The following is a 16,337-nucleotide window of genomic DNA, read 5'->3' as shown; positions in this document are numbered from 1 at the left end:
CTGATATGTCGTTGAATGTAATACCAAATCACATCGAATTCTCAACATGGTTAATGTGTAAACAAATCACAAAGACTTTGACTCTCTCTGTATCCAACGTAAAGAAGACTTGCAAAGAAGACAAAGAGTGAAATTACGTTTGTCGACTAGTCTATTATTATATGTATAAATAAAGAGATGTGCATATAAACCAATGTTACTCTCAGTTCCATTTTTTTTTTCTCTGCTTTTTCTTTTCATTAGTTCAATGAAAGTCTCTTGGAACTCAACGACTATCACTCCTTTTACTCTGTTTTCTCTGATCTTCTTATTCATTTTTAATTTTCGAGATGTGTTTGGGGTTCCTACTGAACACTTGTGTCATCCCGAACAGAGGGATGCACTTTTGGAGCTCAAGAAAGAGTTTGTGATTAAGAAGCCTTGCTCTGACGGCACTCTTCCTCCGAAGACAGAGTCATGGGCCAATCACAGTGACTGTTGTTATTGGGAAGGTATTACATGCAATCCCAAGTCCGGGGAAGTGCTCGAGCTAGACCTTAGTCGTGGCTGCCTCCAAGGCCGGTTTCATTCTAATACCAGTCTCTTTAAAGTTCAAAATCTTCATTTTCTAACCACTCTCGACCTTTCATATAACTATTTCAATGGTCATATCCCATCTTCTATTGAACTTTTTTCTCATCTCACCACTCTCGACCTTTCTAAAAATTATTTCAGTGGTTCGATCCCTTCTTCGATTGGAAATCTTTCACACCTCACTTTTCTCGACCTTTCTGGTAATGAGTTCGTTGGTGAGATGCCATATTTTGGCAATATGAACCAGTTGACCAACTTAAACGTTGATTCCAATGAACTTACTGGTACCTTCCCCCTTCCTTTACTCAAACTAAAAAAACTGTCGGACTTATCACTCTCCCGCAATCTGTTCACGGGCACGCTTCCTTCTAACATAAGCTCACTCTCTAACTTGGAGTACTTTGAAGCATGGGGCAACGCTTTTACTGGACCTCTCCCTTCTTCTCTCTTCACTATTCCTTTTTTGACGTCTGTTAATTTGAGAAATAACCAACTCAACGGCGTTCTCGACTTTGGGAACATATCTTCACCATCTACTACACTAACAGTGTTAGACATTAGCAATAACAACTTCATAGGACCAATCCCAAGATCCATTTCCAACTTTATAAACCTTCAGGACCTCGACCTTTCTTATCTTAACACCCAAGGCCCGGTTGATTTTAGTATCTTCATGAATCTCAAGTCGCTCCTACTTCTTAACATATCTCATTTGAACACCACCACAACGATTGACTTGAATGCACTCTTATCCTCGCAGCTCAACTCAATCTATTCAATGGATCTCTCAGGCAACCATGTTTCAGCTACAACCAAAACTCCAGTTGCAGATCATCAATTGATTAGTCAGTTGTACTTGTCAGGATGCGGCATCACTGAGTTCCCGGAACTCTTAAGGAGCCAAGACAATATAACGAATCTAGACATTTCCAACAACAAAATCAAAGGTCAAGTACCTAGCTGGCTATGGACACTACCAAATTTGATATTCGTGGATCTTTCAAACAACACTTTTAGCGGTTTCGAAAGATCAACAGAACTTGGACTATCATCCTTTATCACCACCAAACCATCTATTCAGTACTTGGTTGCCTCAAAAAACAACTTCACAGGAAATATTCCCACTTTCATATGCGCTTTGCGCTCTCTAATCACTCTTGATTTATCTGACAATAACCTCAATGGTTCAATCCCTCATTGTATGGGAAATCTCAAGAGTACTTTCTCATTTCTAAACCTTCGTCAGAATCGTCTTGGTGGAGGTCTTCCAAAGAATATATTTAAAAGTCTAAGGTCACTTGATGTTGGTCATAACCAACTGGTGGGCAAACTCCCTAAATCTTTCATCCATCTCTCTACTCTTGAAGTTCTGAATGTGGAAAACAACAGACTCAACGACACGTTTCCGTCATGGTTGTCTTCTCTTAAAAAACTACAAGTACTTGTCTTACGCTCCAATGCATTTCACGGACCGATACATCATGCCTCGTTTCTTACATTACGAATCATCGACCTATCGCGTAATCACTTCAGTGGAACTTTGCCGTCAAACTATTTTGTGAACTGGAATGCTATGTCATCACTTGGTGGAAACGAAGATCCGTCGTCTAAAGAAAACTACTTGGGAGATTCTTTTCGATACTACCATGATTCAATGGTTTTGACGAACAAAGGTGTTGAGATGGAGCTGGTACGTATCCTAAAAATCTACACAGCTCTCGACTTCTCCGAAAACAAATTTGAAGGAGAGATTCCAAGATCCATCGGTCTATTAAAAGAGCTTCATGTTCTTAACTTATCAAGCAATGATTTCACCGGCTACATCTCATCATCTATGGGGAACCTGAGAGAGCTAGAGTCACTGGACGTTTCTCAAAACAAGCTTTCAGGAGCAATTCCACAAGAACTAGGGAACCTCTCGTACCTTGCCTACATGAACTTCTCTCACAACCAGCTTGGAGGTCTAGTACCAGGGGGAACTCAGTTTCGTAGGCAAAAATGCTCTTCTTTCGAGGATAATCCCGGACTTTATGGCCCTTCACTTGACGAAGTTTGTGTTGATATTCATGCACCAGCACCACAAGAACATGAACAGCCAGAGTCAGAGGAAGAAGAAGAAGAGATGTTCAGTTGGATAGCAGCTGCAATAGGACTAGGACCTGGTATTGCCTTTGGATTGATGATTGGATACATTTTGGTTTGCTACAAACCAGAGTGGTTCACGAACCTTTTTCAACGAAAGAAACACAGAAGCAGAAGAAGAAAAAGCACTATAACGTTTAAAAAAGAGGTAATATTCTAAATTTGAAATAATAAAAATATGTGTATTATAATGTAACTAACGAAATAAGTTAAACGTGTTTGTATAGCCTAATTAAATCCAAGACGAAGAAGACAATGAAGCAACCCAATCAGTAATACTACAGAGCAAAGAAGAAGCTTGGGGAGAATGCAACAAATATGTCCACTTTTAGTTTTATATGTGGATCGGTTCAGCTTCAATACTTTGTTCTGTTTCTCTCTGAATTACAAACCTTTTTCATCAGCTCTCTCATAAATAAACTTATCTCTCAATGCGATCGCTGCTTTTAAGATCGAACACACCAACAAATGCCACGTTTTAGCAAGAAAACCAAAGTCGTTAGATCAAAATCGATACACAATAACACAAAGTCACAATCTATTCAATGGAACATAAACTTTTAACATAACCAGAGCATAAGTCAATAACAAACAGATGATCATAGATTAAACAATATACTCAGAAGAGAGTAAAAAAGGGACATATGTATTCTGCATACCATCACTATATGAACACAAGAACAGTCTTCACTTCACTGCTGGTCTAGTCTATATATCCCCCTCAACATAAACCGATGAGCTGCAATGGATGCTTTGTCTACTGGTCTGGTCTTTATATCTACAAATGCGAGTTTGTTAACACGCGCCAAGAGCCAAACACTTGGTTGTGCACTGCAACACTATGCCACTGAGCTGGCTTTGGCTGGATGCATCTGATCAAACATACTGCCTGTCAAGACTTTGAAGATCATGACTGATCATCCATTCTTAAGGATCATCTGCAACGGAGATTTCTCTAACATTAACACAAATTATTGAATGCGTAAATCGAAGAAGAAAACAACAAACAAACAATTGTAACACTTGGAAAAGCCTAAACTGAATGCTCCAAAACACTTGAAGAAGCGTTCTAATCGAATCATTACCCTATGAAACACAGTGAAATCACCAACCTTTATGAGAGGATCAACTCCATGAGATTGAAGCTGGGGGTTTCTCTCGAATGCTTAACTCAAAAGATCTTCTTCTTCCTCACCTTCATTGATCGGAGACGTCGGAGAGAGTCAGACAAGGCTTGGAGATCCGGACGGCGATTGAATGAGAAGATGGGCAAACCCGACCCGTTTAATTAAAACCATATAGCTTGGGTCAACCGGTTTTAGAACGCTCCGGTACGATCAAACTTCTCTTATCAGAATTCAGAAACCATGACGTTTAAAACATAATAGCAGGAGGTGCATTACGAATTGGGCCAATAAACAATGGGCTTTCTTTAGTTCAAATGAAATCACTTAATTTAGGCCCAGGCTTTGAAAGACGTCGGCAAAGAAAGCAACATACAAAAAAAAAGACGAAGACAGTTTACGGACCATACATTTTGGGAGGTAGTGCTAGTAGACTGCTAGGTGGGGAGATTGCTTTAGAACAATTTGCAATTTTCTGTGTTTTGTATTTTTTTTTTGTAAAAATGATGGAAGTATTGAAATTAATATGTCGGCAATTGTAATCAAAACCGAATTCTCAACATGCATAGGTTAATTAATATTATAGAAGATGTTCACTTGCTGCAAGTCAGTAACCTCTACTAACTTTTTTGGTTTTGCAAAGTATATGCTCTTCTTTTAAGTCTAACCTCCTCCGTTAATTTTGATCAAGCTGAATCGATGTTTCTCTCTTTGTGATTGGAATGTTTGCATTTTTGGTATTTTTCTATTTTTGTGGAATATGTTTGGTTTAATATATAATATGGTTTCGACAAACAACATACAGTACAGTATGAATTTTCCACTAATAAAACAAAAACCTACATTCAAGACAAAGACCTTTTGCCCTCTCTGTCCGACGTCAAGAAGACTTGGTAGAATGACAAGCTGAGTGGATTTATCTTTGTGGAGTTAAGTTGACAGTCTATTCTTATGTATATAAAGAGATTGGCATGAAACCATGTTACCATCACAAATTCCCTTTTCGCTCTTTCATTATATTCATATTCGATACAGTCAATGAGTCTCATTCCTATTACTTTTTTCTTTTTTCTTCTCTTCTTGTTCTTTTATAATTTTCGAGATGTTCTTGCTGTTACTAATAGAAACTTATGTCATCCCAAACAAAGGGATGCACTTCTTGAGTTCAAGAACAAGTTTGATATTAAGAAGCCTTGTTTTGGTTGTCCAGGTCCTCCGAAGACGAATTCATGGGGCAATAGCAGCGACTGTTGTCGTTGGGAAGGTATTACTTGCGATGCTAAGTCCGGGGAAGTAATCGAGCTAGACCTTATGTGCAGCTGCCTCCATGGCTGGTTTCATTCCAATAGTAATCTTTCTATGCTTCAAAACTTTCGTTTTCTAACCACTCTAGACCTTTCATATAATCATTTGAGTGGTCAAATCCCATCTTCCTTTGGAAACCTTTCTCAACTCACCTCTCTCTACCTTTCTGGAAACTACTTCAGTGGTTGGATTCCTTCTTCACTTGGAAACCTTTTTCACCTCACCTCTCTACGCTTCTATGGTAACAATCTTGTTGGTGAAATCCCATCTTCACTTGGAAATCTGTCGTATCTCACCTTTCTCGACCTTTCTACTAACAATTTTGTTGGTGAAATCCCATCTTCTATTGGGAGTTTGAACCAATTGTCTATCTTACGTGTTGATAATAATAAGCTTAGTGGTAACCTCCCACGTGAACTAATCAATCTTACAATGTTGTCTGAGTTATCACTCTTTCACAATCAGTTCACAGGCACGCTTCCTCCTAACATCACTTCACTCTCCATCTTGGAGTCCTTTTCCGCAAATGGAAACAATTTCGTTGGGACCATCCCTTCTTCTCTCTTCACCCTTCCTTTTATAACTCTTATTTTTTTGGAAAATAACCAATTCAGCGGGACTCTTGAGTTTGGGAATTTATCTTCACCGTCTAATTTACTAGTGTTACAACTTGGCGGTAACAACTTGAGAGGTCCAATCCCTAGATCTATTTCTAGATTAGTCAACCTTAGGACACTTGACCTTTCCCATTTCAACATCCAAGGCCCAGTTGACTTTAATATCCTCTCGCATCTCAAGTTGCTTGGAAATCTTTACCTATCCCATTCGAACACCACCACTATAATTGACTTGAATGCAGTCTTATCATCTTTCAAGATGCTCATTTCATTGGATCTCTCAGGCAACCATGTTTTTGTCACAAACAAAAGTTCAGTTCCTGACCATCCTTCGCAATTGATAGTCTCTTTGAACTTGTCAAGATGCGGTATCACCGAGTTTCCGGAGGTCCTAAGAATGCAACGCCAAATGAGGACGTTAGACATTTCCAACAACAAAATCAAAGGCCAAGTTCCTAGCTGGTTACTACTACAGTTGGAGTACATGTATATTTCCAACAACAATTTCATCGGTTTCGAAAGATCAACGAAACCTGAAAAATCATTTGCCTCGAAACCATCTATGAAGCACTTGTTAGGCTCCAACAACAATTTCAGTGGAGATATTCCATCTTTCATATGCTCGTTACGCTCTCTAATCATTCTCGATTTATCTAACAACGACTTCAGTGGTTCAATCCCTCGTTGTATGGGAAAATTCATGAGTACTCTATCAGATCTAAACCTACGTCGGAATCGTCTGAGTGGAAGTCTTCCAAAGAATATAATTAAAAGTTTAAGGTCGCTTGATGTGAGTCATAACGAATTGGAGGGAAAGCTTCCAAGATCTTTGATCCATTTCTCTACTCTTGAAGTTCTGAATGTGGAAAGAAACAGAATCAAAGACACGTTTCCGTTCTGGTTGAGTTCACTAAAAAAGCTGCATGTTCTTGTCTTACGCTCCAATGCATTTCACGGGCGGATACACCGGACTCGGTTTCCTAAGTTGCGAATCATGGACATATCCCGTAATCACTTCAATGGAACATTGCCATCAGATTGCTTTGTGGACTGGACTGCAATGTCGTCTCTTAAAAAAGATGAAGATCGATTTAATGAAAAATACTTGGGATCAGGCTATTACCATGATTCAATGGTTTTGACGAACAAAGGTGTTGAGATGGAGCTGGTACGTATCCTAAAAATCTACACAGCTCTCGACTTTTCTGAAAACAAATTTGAAGGAGAGATTCCAAAATCTATCGGTTTATTAAAAGAGCTTCAAGTTCTTAACTTGTCAAGCAATGATTTCACCGGCCATATCCCATCATCTATGGGGAACCTGAGAGAGCTAGAGTCACTGGACGTTTCTCGAAACAAGCTTTCAGGAGCAATTCCACAAGAACTAGGGAACCTCTCGTACCTTGCATACATGAACTTCTCTCACAACCAGCTTGGAGGTCTAGTACCAGGGGGAACTCAGTTTCGTAGGCAAAAATGCTCTTCTTTCGAGGACAATCACGGACTTTATGGCCCTTCACTTGACGAAGTTTGTGTTGATATCCATGCACCAACACCACAAGAACATGAACAGCCGGAGTCAGAGGAAGAAGACGAAGAGATGATGTTCAGTTGGCTAGCAGCTGCAATAGGACTAGGACCTGGTATTGCCTTTGGATTGATGATTGGATACATCTTGGTTTGCTACAAACCACAGTGGTTCATGAACCATTTTCAACGAAACAAACACAGAAGCAGAAGAAGAAGCACCACAAGGTCTACAACGCTTAAAAAAGAGGTATATTCTACATTTGAAAGAATAAAAAACTATTGTGTATATATATATATTATAATGGGTAACTAACGAAATAAGTTAATATGTCTTTGTATAGCCTTACTAAATCCAAGACGAAGAAGACAATGAAGCAACCCAATCACAATCAGTAACACTACATAGCAAACAAGAAGCTTGGGGAGAACGCATCCCAAATATGTCCACTTTTAGTTTAATATGTGGATCGGTTTAGCTTTAAATCTTTGTTCTGTTTCTCTCTGAATTACAAACCTTTTTCAGCTGCTCTGTCATAAATAAACTTATCTCTAAAAGCGATCACTGCTTTTAAGATCCAACATACCAACAAACTTATGCTACTTTTAGCAAGAATACCAAGTCGTTAGATCAAAATCGATACACAAAGTCACAATCTATTCACGTCTAAGCCCAACGAAACAAATTTACTCTGTTTTAGTGGGTTTTTTTTTAATTGTTTAACAGCTCTGTTTAGTCAAGTTTTATGCTTCTATGTAATTGAAAAACTCTGTTTCCTAAAACTCAAAAGATCTCTGCAACGGAGATTGGTCTACTTGATGATCCGATCATCACCACATCTAATTGCAACAATATAAATTGGGGCACCATTGGATTAATATATTGAGATGTTTCCTATTACAAAAAGTCTATTTTCCCATTGGAATTTTTGTCGCAGCACCACACCAATAGAAACAAAGGAAAACAATTGAACACTTGGAACTGAATTCTAAGTGAATGCTCCACAAAACTTGAAGATCATTATCCTATGAAACACAGTGAAATCACCAACCTTTATGAGGATCAACTCCATGAGATTGAAGCTGGGGGTTTTCTCTGGAATGCTTACCTCAAAAGATCTTCTTCCTCACCTTCATTGATCGGAGACGTCGGAGAGAATCAGACAAGGCTTGGAGATTCGGACGGAATGATAAAGATTCGAACAGGGGAAAAATTTACATAACTCAAGACTCCATGTAAGATGGTCATCAAGACTCAAGACTAAACCCTATGATTCACCACTCATATGATGTGTGCCATTCTGCCTGGTTGAGAGCACAATGGAGACAGTATTGTTGTGAGGAAGTGTTTGAACCAACTCTTCAAACTTAAACCTAGGGTAATATCTGTAAAACTGTAGAACCATCTTGTCTAATGCCTTTGCGTTTTTAAGCACAAGTTCCACAAATGAAGCCACGTGCTTCGACTCTAATTCCCATTGGGATCTATTCAAAGAGGCTCCATCTTTTGATCCCAAACCTCCCACGCCCACCAAGTCATCACAATAGTTCTTCTCAATAGGAAAAAAAAAAAAAAAAAAAAAAAAAAAAAAAAAAACATGATTCTTGGATTATTCGAACTCGATGATAGTTACAAGGGAGGCTTAAGGAAAATAAAAGAAGAAGTTTATGGTAAATATACGAACCTCTGTGTTTGCATGAACTGTCACCGTCTTTAAATTAGGTGAGTTTTGCAACAGTCTTTCTATACCAGGAATAACACACTGAAAGATCTCTGTCTCAAGAATCAAAGCTTTTATCTTCAACATCGGAAAAGTAATACCACGAACCTCCGCGACAGTTAAAAGCTAGCATAAGAGATAGTGAACCACAAAACAAAATATTTATAATTAGTACCATTCGTAAACTTATACATGCCTCATGATAACTAATCCATCGGCACACGTTAACTGTGAAACCAATATTAGTAAAGTAAGTAAGAGAGTTGTAGACGTTAGATCCTAAAACATACCTGAAGAATGTAGCACCCAAAAGTAAGCTTCTCTGCATTCTGCAACTTCTCTAGCATTTCACGAAGGAATTGATATAGAGAAGCATTGATTGTCTCTTGAACTGAAACGTCCACTTTAGCTTCAGTTAAAGACGAGACATCAACTAAAGCACATGCTAACTGATAGTTGTGTATTCTGAGAGAATGGACATGTGGTGCCACAATCTGCATTGGCCCCGACACATAACAGCTGCAGGCTATTTTTAATGTTCTCACGCTCAGCGATTTGCTGAGATCAAGAACCCTAAGATGTGGACAATGATTCAATTTTAAGCTTTCGAGAATCGGACAACCACATAGAATCTTAGCAACAGATTCATCGGAGAGAGAACAGTAAGACAGGACAACTTCTTTAGCGATGTCCAAGATACAGAACATGAGGGAATCATACAAGAATGTGGTAACCCAAAGGTGAGTTGCTTAATAGAGGAATTGATGTAGAAGAAATCAGGAAACTTATAACTATCATAATAATTACAACTTAGATCGACGCAGAGGGATAGATTCTCCACGTTGCGGGACATGGCGAACTCCATCCACCTGTCCATGTCGGCAACAGTGTGATCATACATTCTGGCTTTGAGATGAAACTTGATCATCTTGGGAGCTGTGTAGCGAGTTAATGTTTCGTTTATCCAAGCAGCATGCAGTTTATTATCATCAAAGGAGAGACAAGGTGTACCGGACCATACATGCCTCCATCGTCTAGACAAGACACAAGTTGTGATGGCAAGTTGCGTCGGAACAAAGAAGAGGATATGTTGGAGGATCTCATCAGGCAAAGAGCTTATTAAGTCAATATTCCGGTGATGACCACCGCGACGACGATCGTTACACAATATAGGAAGACTTGAAGCGGCTGTGGAGCTCTCGTGCGCCATCTTAATTTATTAACCTAAATTTTGTGCGTATATTTTCTCTTTGCCGCTAACACAGTCTAATGACGTCGTCTCCTTTTTTCTAAATTTTTTTTTATAAAAAGACTTGTCAAATATAGCAAATTTTATTAACTAGTTAATGATATTTTAAACGTTATTTACCCACATATTGTTTTTCTATACTGTAAGCCCAACAAATCAAATTTACTCTGTTTGTAGTGGGCTTTTTATTGTTTAAAACTAGTTTTAACAGCTCTGTTTAGTCAACTTTTATGCTTCTATGTAATTGAAAAACTTTGTTTCCTATAGGATTGGGCATTCGGGTAATCCGTTCGGGTTCGGGTATTATCCATTCGGGTTTAGAAAAATAGAATCCATTGGGTATTTTTAGATATATGGGTTCGGTTCGGTTTGGGTACTACTGGGTTCGGGTTGGTTTGAGTTACAAAATTTAGAACCCGATTAGTACCTGAACTATCGGGTACCCGAAAAAATATAATTAAAATTAATTAAATTTAAATAAATTTAGTTAAATTTTGACTTCTGTGACAAAATATTTTAGATATTTTGATTATTTTTGATATTTAGGTATAAAAAAGTAAATGAAATATTCAAAATTATAATCATAATTTTGGGATAATTGCATTATATTAATGATAAATATTATAAATATGTTTATGCTTTCGGGTTTAATGGGTACCCAAACGGGTACCGGGTATTACCCGACCCTAACCCGAACCCACGGGTATTAGAAAATAGAACTCAATAGAGTTTTATAGGCAAACCCGTACCCAACCCAAACCCGGTTTTCGGGTCGGGTTCCGAGTTGGGTATTCGGATACGGTTTTATGCCCAGCCCTAGTTTCCTACCTCGAATACATGGACAAGAACTCTGAGAGAGGTATCGAAACTGCACTACTAAATAAAACTGCAGAAGGTAGATGAAATTATATTTTAATGTCACTGCAGAGGACATAACCCATGGAATACATAACCTGATGATCCGATCATCACCACATCTAACTGCAACATTATAGATTGGGGCACCATTGCATTAAAGATTGAGATTTTCCCATTGGATTTTTTTGCAGCACCGGACCAATAATCTATTGGTAATAGAAACAAACAAACAGTTGAACACTTGGAAAAGCCTAAACTGAATTCTAAGTTAATGCTCCACAAAACTTGAAGAAGCGTTCTAAGTGAATCATTATCCTATGAGATACAGTGAAATCACCAACCTTTATGAGGATCAACTCCATGAGATTGAAGCTGGGGTCTTCTCTGGAATGCTTAACTCAAAAGATCTTCTTCTTCCTCACCTTCACTGATCGGAGACGTCGGAGGGAATCAGACAAGGCTTGGAGATTAGGACGACGATTGAGTTCATCTTCAAGGTCGGAATGATAAAGATTCGAACTTGTTTACAGGAGAAAAATTTACAGAACTTGTTTTGATACAGGGGAGAGAAGAAGATGGGCAAACCCGACCCGAAATTGTATCCGTTTAATTGAAACCATAGCTTGGTTCAACCGGTCTGGAACCCTCCGGTACGATCAAACTTCTCCTACCAGAACCATAACGTGAAGCATAGGTTTATAATATCATGGGCCTCTTAACAAAAAAAATATATCGTAGGCCTCTATTACAGCCCAATATGTTCGAAACATTTGAAGTTTCACGTTATCTCTTAAACAACTCTTTGGGACTTCAGGAGAAGGTTGTAGTACACTCCAAAAGTAAATAAGTCATGCTAATAACTTTCATAATTAAACAGAAAAATGTAATTAAATGAAAATAGTGAACTATGTATGAAAGAATAACTTTCATAATTAAACAGAAATCTTATAACTTCCAAGCTAACAGTTATAGTCTCTCTTTTCTAATACTCCACATGAAATCTTATTATATTTCTACTTTTCCTAATAATAACATTCACTTAGATGTCAATTGTTATTCTTTCATACATAATCATTTTGGGGCGGCACGACCAATTATTGCTTGAGTTGATCTTAATCCAAATTTTAGGAAGATAATGCGCCACTAATTGATTTTTTTTTTATAAGAAGATAATGTACGAAAATATGATCGCCTTGTAATGATTGTAATTGTAAATCATGATGCTTCTAGATATCAACTGGATCGTAAGCAGTTTTCATTTTATTACAGCCAACCAATTAAAAGCCACTCAATACTAGATTCATCCTACTTTTTGAATTTTCCTTAGTCCAACTCGTCACAAGTACAATGATCATTAATTATTATTCTTAGCTCAAATTATGTCTTCTTGAAAATGAAAGAAACAAAAAAACACTTCGAATAAAAGAACATTGTTAAAAACAAAAAACAAAAAAAAAAAACAAAAAACCAAGAAATTGCTTGGAGCTAGCATAAATAGTCATGTTGTTTGAGACTTGGGAGTGGAGAGAGGGAGGCCACGGCACACAAACTCACAAAAAGCGTCTTTATCTTGTGCACCGTCCCACATGTGATTGCTGGGTCACCCACGCGTCAGTCAGAAGAATGATATGATCCTTTTTTAGATTGTGCTCGCTATGACCAGACCCCACAAGGACCTAACTAATCAATGTCGTTCTCACGTGGTTTATTGCCAATCTCAACTTTTTCTTAACCAAAAAATATTACTGTGAACCTCCCCTTACATTTGGGAAATGACCTAGCCTGGCCCTCAAACCGAAAGTTCTCCTCTAGATCCTTTGGTTCGACACGTGCCATATGGTCTACATCACGCACTACAAGAAATATAGCTGGGGCTATCTCTGCCCCAGCTATAATAAGGTCACCCCATACAATAGCACTTTTTTGTACCCTATTGCAAATCATTCTATTGTAGCGTTAATTGAATGTTTTTATATACGTTTCTATAACACATGATTAATGCTGTTTTATAAACTGTCATAACACTATTATTTCGCTATAAAAATATTCAATTAGATTTTAAAAATTTATATTTTACTTTTGTTTTACAAATTTATTTAATTGGATTTACATATAATTCTTATATTTGAAAAATTATAAAAATACATACAATTAATATTACATTAACAAAACTCATATTACATAACGTCATATTCATTACAACCCCAAGTACAAAAGATAACGAAAACAAAGAACACTGGTCAAGAGAAGTTAGAAAACTACAAGAAGTAAATCTTACACAATTAAGAAATTATGGTTTTGGCTGAAATGAACCAGCAAAAAAGGCTTCTTCCATTCGTTTCCCAAGTGAGGCCTCTTGTGCTTGTATCCTAGTCAAATCAGGAACTGGTCCTTGCAATCCACAATACCTTAGTTCTGCCAAGTTGGAAAAAAAGGTACAAAGAACAATTAAGCTCACTGTTGAAACTAGTAAAAAGAAACGAACCCATTTGAAACCTATTGCAAAAATTCTAGTAAAGTCTTAAGAAAGAGTCTTACAGATACCACGTTTTCCAGTCCTTCCAACACTGGAAGTTCAACACTCTTCATGTCAACTAGAACCAAAAAAATTTCTGATTAGAAATCCAACCTAATTGCTATATCTAATAAGACCACACTGTCTTCAGACCTTCGGAACCTCTTTATTCATAAAATTTCAAGATGTAACTAGCAACTTACCAGAACCTTTCAGAAGATCTAAAGTAATTTCAAGTTCCTCTTGTGCCAATGAGACGAGCTGAGACCAACAGAACAGTCAAATAAGTAAGAACTTTAGACTTCAAATTGACTCAGTAAGATAAATGAATCTCACACAATCATCATACCTTCATCGCAATGATGAACTCCGCCAAGCCAAGAAATCCATGTAGCTTTGATTCCCCAACAAGCCAAACCTTCAAATACAAAATCGCAACAAATTCTCTCAATCAACCCTAGACTACACACTTCAAAATCCAATTCGTATTCTCACAAGTCTCATCGATTTATGAAATCTTTAAAAACTAATCGTATGAGTAATAATAAACCTGTTTGAGTTCCTGGCGAGAAAGCTTTGACATGGCGAAGAACTTTGTAGCATCGTTACCGGAAACACGACCGTCTCCGTCTGAAATTTTCAGAAAAGCAAAACGAAATCAGAACAGAATATTTACAGCGGACGAGTGAGTTCAACCTCCGTACGTGAACCTTAATCCTCACTACAAAACCAAACAAAACAAAAATTAATAAGATTTAATTCTCTTGGTTTCTGTCTCAGACAATTCGTCGAACAGCTTGTGTGCACAGAGAACTCTAAAAATAAAACCCTTAATATTTTTACAATACCTTCTCCGTAAGCTAGAATGTACACATGTCTGTGAACTTTGAACTTCCTTTGAACAAAATTAGGCTAAAACCAGACCTTTGCAGTCATCACATCACCAAACAAGTTACTCAGCTCCTCGTCGTTTCTCACTACAAGCTGAAAGTGACAGATCCAATTTCCAAAACAACAAACCGGTTAAAAATTAGGGGTTTACGAAACTGAAGATTGAAAGAACTAAGAGCGAGTGGATTATTACCTCGGCGGCGAGGTATTCCAGAACGGCGGCTAAGTAAACCGGAGATCTGGCTCCAACACGACTTTACTACTTCTCGATTTCACCTTCTGGACAACGCCAGATCCAATAGAAAAGAGAGTGAAGAGAGAGCTGATGATGTCACCATTGAAATGGTGGTGAAGTAAGGCAAAAACGCAGCTAGGGTTTTTGGGAAAGATAAGAGAAAGTGTTAAGAGAAGGATGGCGAGAGACTTGAAGTGTTTTGTTTTTTTTTTTTTATGTTGTTGGTTTTCTTATACATATTGTTTTATTTTAAAATAAATATGTCACAAACAAAAAAATTCGGCTAAGTGTTGGCGGGTTGGAAAAAATTTGGCTAAATATTGGCGGTACTAAGCGATTTTAGTTTTTCCTTATGCTATTATAGAGCTTAGCATTTCTAAAATGCTATAATATACTTATGAAAATCCGGATATCATCTTTAATAGCAGTTGTAAAATTAGTGCTATTATAATATGCTATGAATACACATTTTTTTTGTAGTGACGTTAGATATGGGGAATATGGTCTCTCGCGAAATTAAACAATTAATGACTATTAGTTCGAACTTCGGCAAATAATTGAGTCAATGCAAAGATTTTGGTTTTTCCACCGTCGTTGCCGACACATCAAACATCAACCGATTTGATCCGAAGAAAAAAACCAGTGGGTTTCCCAAGAGAAGACTAACATCACATGCGGAGTCATACACAGTCATCGCATTGGCTCCCACTGACTACATTCTCTTGTGGGGAAAGGCTTCGTCTACGTCTAGTACAGTTTCGTCACGGTGTCTTACTATTGCAAAGCTGTGATGTTACTGTTTTCGATTCGGGTTAATATTTAAATGGAAATCTTTTGATACTAGAGAGTCTAGAGTTCAATTTTTTTCGTAGGGTTAGATGGTAATGCCAAATCTACCTAAATATTTGTTAGTTTCGGTATTTATGAGATGTAGAGACAGTGTTTGATTTAAAATCTCAAAATTTGGTTTAAGTTTTCATAGTTTCGAGGTAGACTTATATGCAAACGTGGAGCTTGTAACGTTTCTTTTTTTCTTATTTTAGAATCCTTATGTTAAACGTGTATGGCTACGATCTACGGAACTTTATTCAGTTTGCATGCTCAAGGGCCAAAGCCATTTCCTTTCTGTACTGCTTTTTTACCCATTACGGAATTTATCTTTTTGCATTATTAAACTTACCAAAGTTTTTTAAAAGAAAACGATATGGTCTTATACAGGTTACTTACGTGGAAATCTACTGGATTAATTGTTATCTACTAGACTACTACTTAACTAATTAATTTTTGCAAAATTAATTAACTCAATTATCTTCTTTTTTTTTTGTTTAACAACTCAAAGATAGAATTCTATTTTTCTTAACCAAAAAACTCAAAGATGGTTATATAACATCCTTTGCACGAAACAGTCCTTATAGATTCGTTATTGACTTTTGCTTTTACCAAACCTGTAGCCATTTTGGACTTTTTTATTTATTTAAGTGCGCTATTTATACAAATTACCTAACTTTTCAAATTTATAATTTTTTTTTATAAATTGTTTTCGTATCATACATTTTGGGTCGGATTATTTTGTCACATGC

The 16,337-nt window shown here is 37.3% G+C and overlaps 2 protein-coding genes, 3 long non-coding RNA genes and 1 pseudogene across 7 annotated transcripts; 2 read left to right on the top strand and 4 right to left on the bottom strand.

The window, feature by feature from the left end:
• Positions 1-161: 161 nt before the first annotated feature.
• Positions 162-3,150, top strand: LOC104764233 (receptor-like protein 32). The gene is made up of 2 exons (XM_010487725.3): positions 162-2,863; positions 2,943-3,150. Exons 1-2 carry the CDS (start codon positions 194-196, stop codon positions 2,949-2,951), a joined length of 2,679 nt encoding a protein of 892 aa, XP_010486027.2. The 5' UTR covers positions 162-193; the 3' UTR covers positions 2,952-3,150.
• A 41-nt stretch (positions 3,151-3,191) lies between these two features.
• Positions 3,192-4,068, bottom strand: LOC109130736 (uncharacterized). The gene is made up of 2 exons (XR_002036666.2): positions 3,828-4,068; positions 3,192-3,653 (listed from the first exon to the last, which is right to left on the bottom strand). It is a non-coding gene; the product is annotated as an uncharacterized LOC109130736 (long non-coding RNA).
• Positions 4,069-4,784: 716 nt separating this feature from the next.
• LOC104764232 (receptor-like protein 33) lies at positions 4,785-7,870 on the top strand. The gene is made up of 2 exons (XM_010487724.3): positions 4,785-7,538; positions 7,633-7,870. The coding sequence occupies exons 1-2, from the start codon at positions 4,878-4,880 to the stop codon at positions 7,639-7,641; spliced, it is 2,670 nt and encodes an 889-aa protein (XP_010486026.3). The 5' UTR covers positions 4,785-4,877; the 3' UTR covers positions 7,642-7,870.
• A 262-nt stretch (positions 7,871-8,132) lies between these two features.
• On the bottom strand, positions 8,133-10,357 carry LOC104764231 (putative F-box protein At1g60180; annotated as a pseudogene). The gene is made up of 3 exons (XR_015590885.1): positions 9,300-10,357; positions 8,974-9,135; positions 8,133-8,838 (listed from the first exon to the last, which is right to left on the bottom strand). The product of XR_015590885.1 is annotated as a putative F-box protein At1g60180 (transcript).
• A 456-nt stretch (positions 10,358-10,813) lies between these two features.
• LOC147920063 (uncharacterized) lies at positions 10,814-11,697 on the bottom strand. The gene is made up of 2 exons (XR_015590886.1): positions 11,458-11,697; positions 10,814-11,322 (listed from the first exon to the last, which is right to left on the bottom strand). It is a non-coding gene; the product is annotated as an uncharacterized LOC147920063 (long non-coding RNA).
• Positions 11,698-13,258: 1,561 nt separating this feature from the next.
• LOC104764229 (uncharacterized) lies at positions 13,259-15,211 on the bottom strand. 2 transcript variants are annotated; one of them, XR_015590884.1, is made up of 7 exons: positions 14,716-15,211; positions 14,480-14,615; positions 14,182-14,261; positions 13,981-14,049; positions 13,835-13,892; positions 13,655-13,710; positions 13,259-13,531 (listed from the first exon to the last, which is right to left on the bottom strand). It is a non-coding gene; the product is annotated as an uncharacterized LOC104764229 (long non-coding RNA). The 2 variants fall into 2 exon arrangements; XR_763736.2 differs by having other exon boundaries at positions 14,182-14,352; positions 14,716-15,148.
• Positions 15,212-16,337: the final 1,126 nt, after the last annotated feature.

Source organism: Camelina sativa, chromosome 19 (genome assembly GCF_030686135.1).
Source record: "Camelina sativa cultivar CO46 ecotype springtype chromosome 19, ASM3068613v1".
Lineage (NCBI taxonomy): Eukaryota > Viridiplantae > Streptophyta > Magnoliopsida > Brassicales > Brassicaceae > Camelina > Camelina sativa.
The sequence above is the reverse complement of the archived record's forward strand: the minus strand, read 5'-3'. Positions and strand labels throughout refer to the sequence as shown.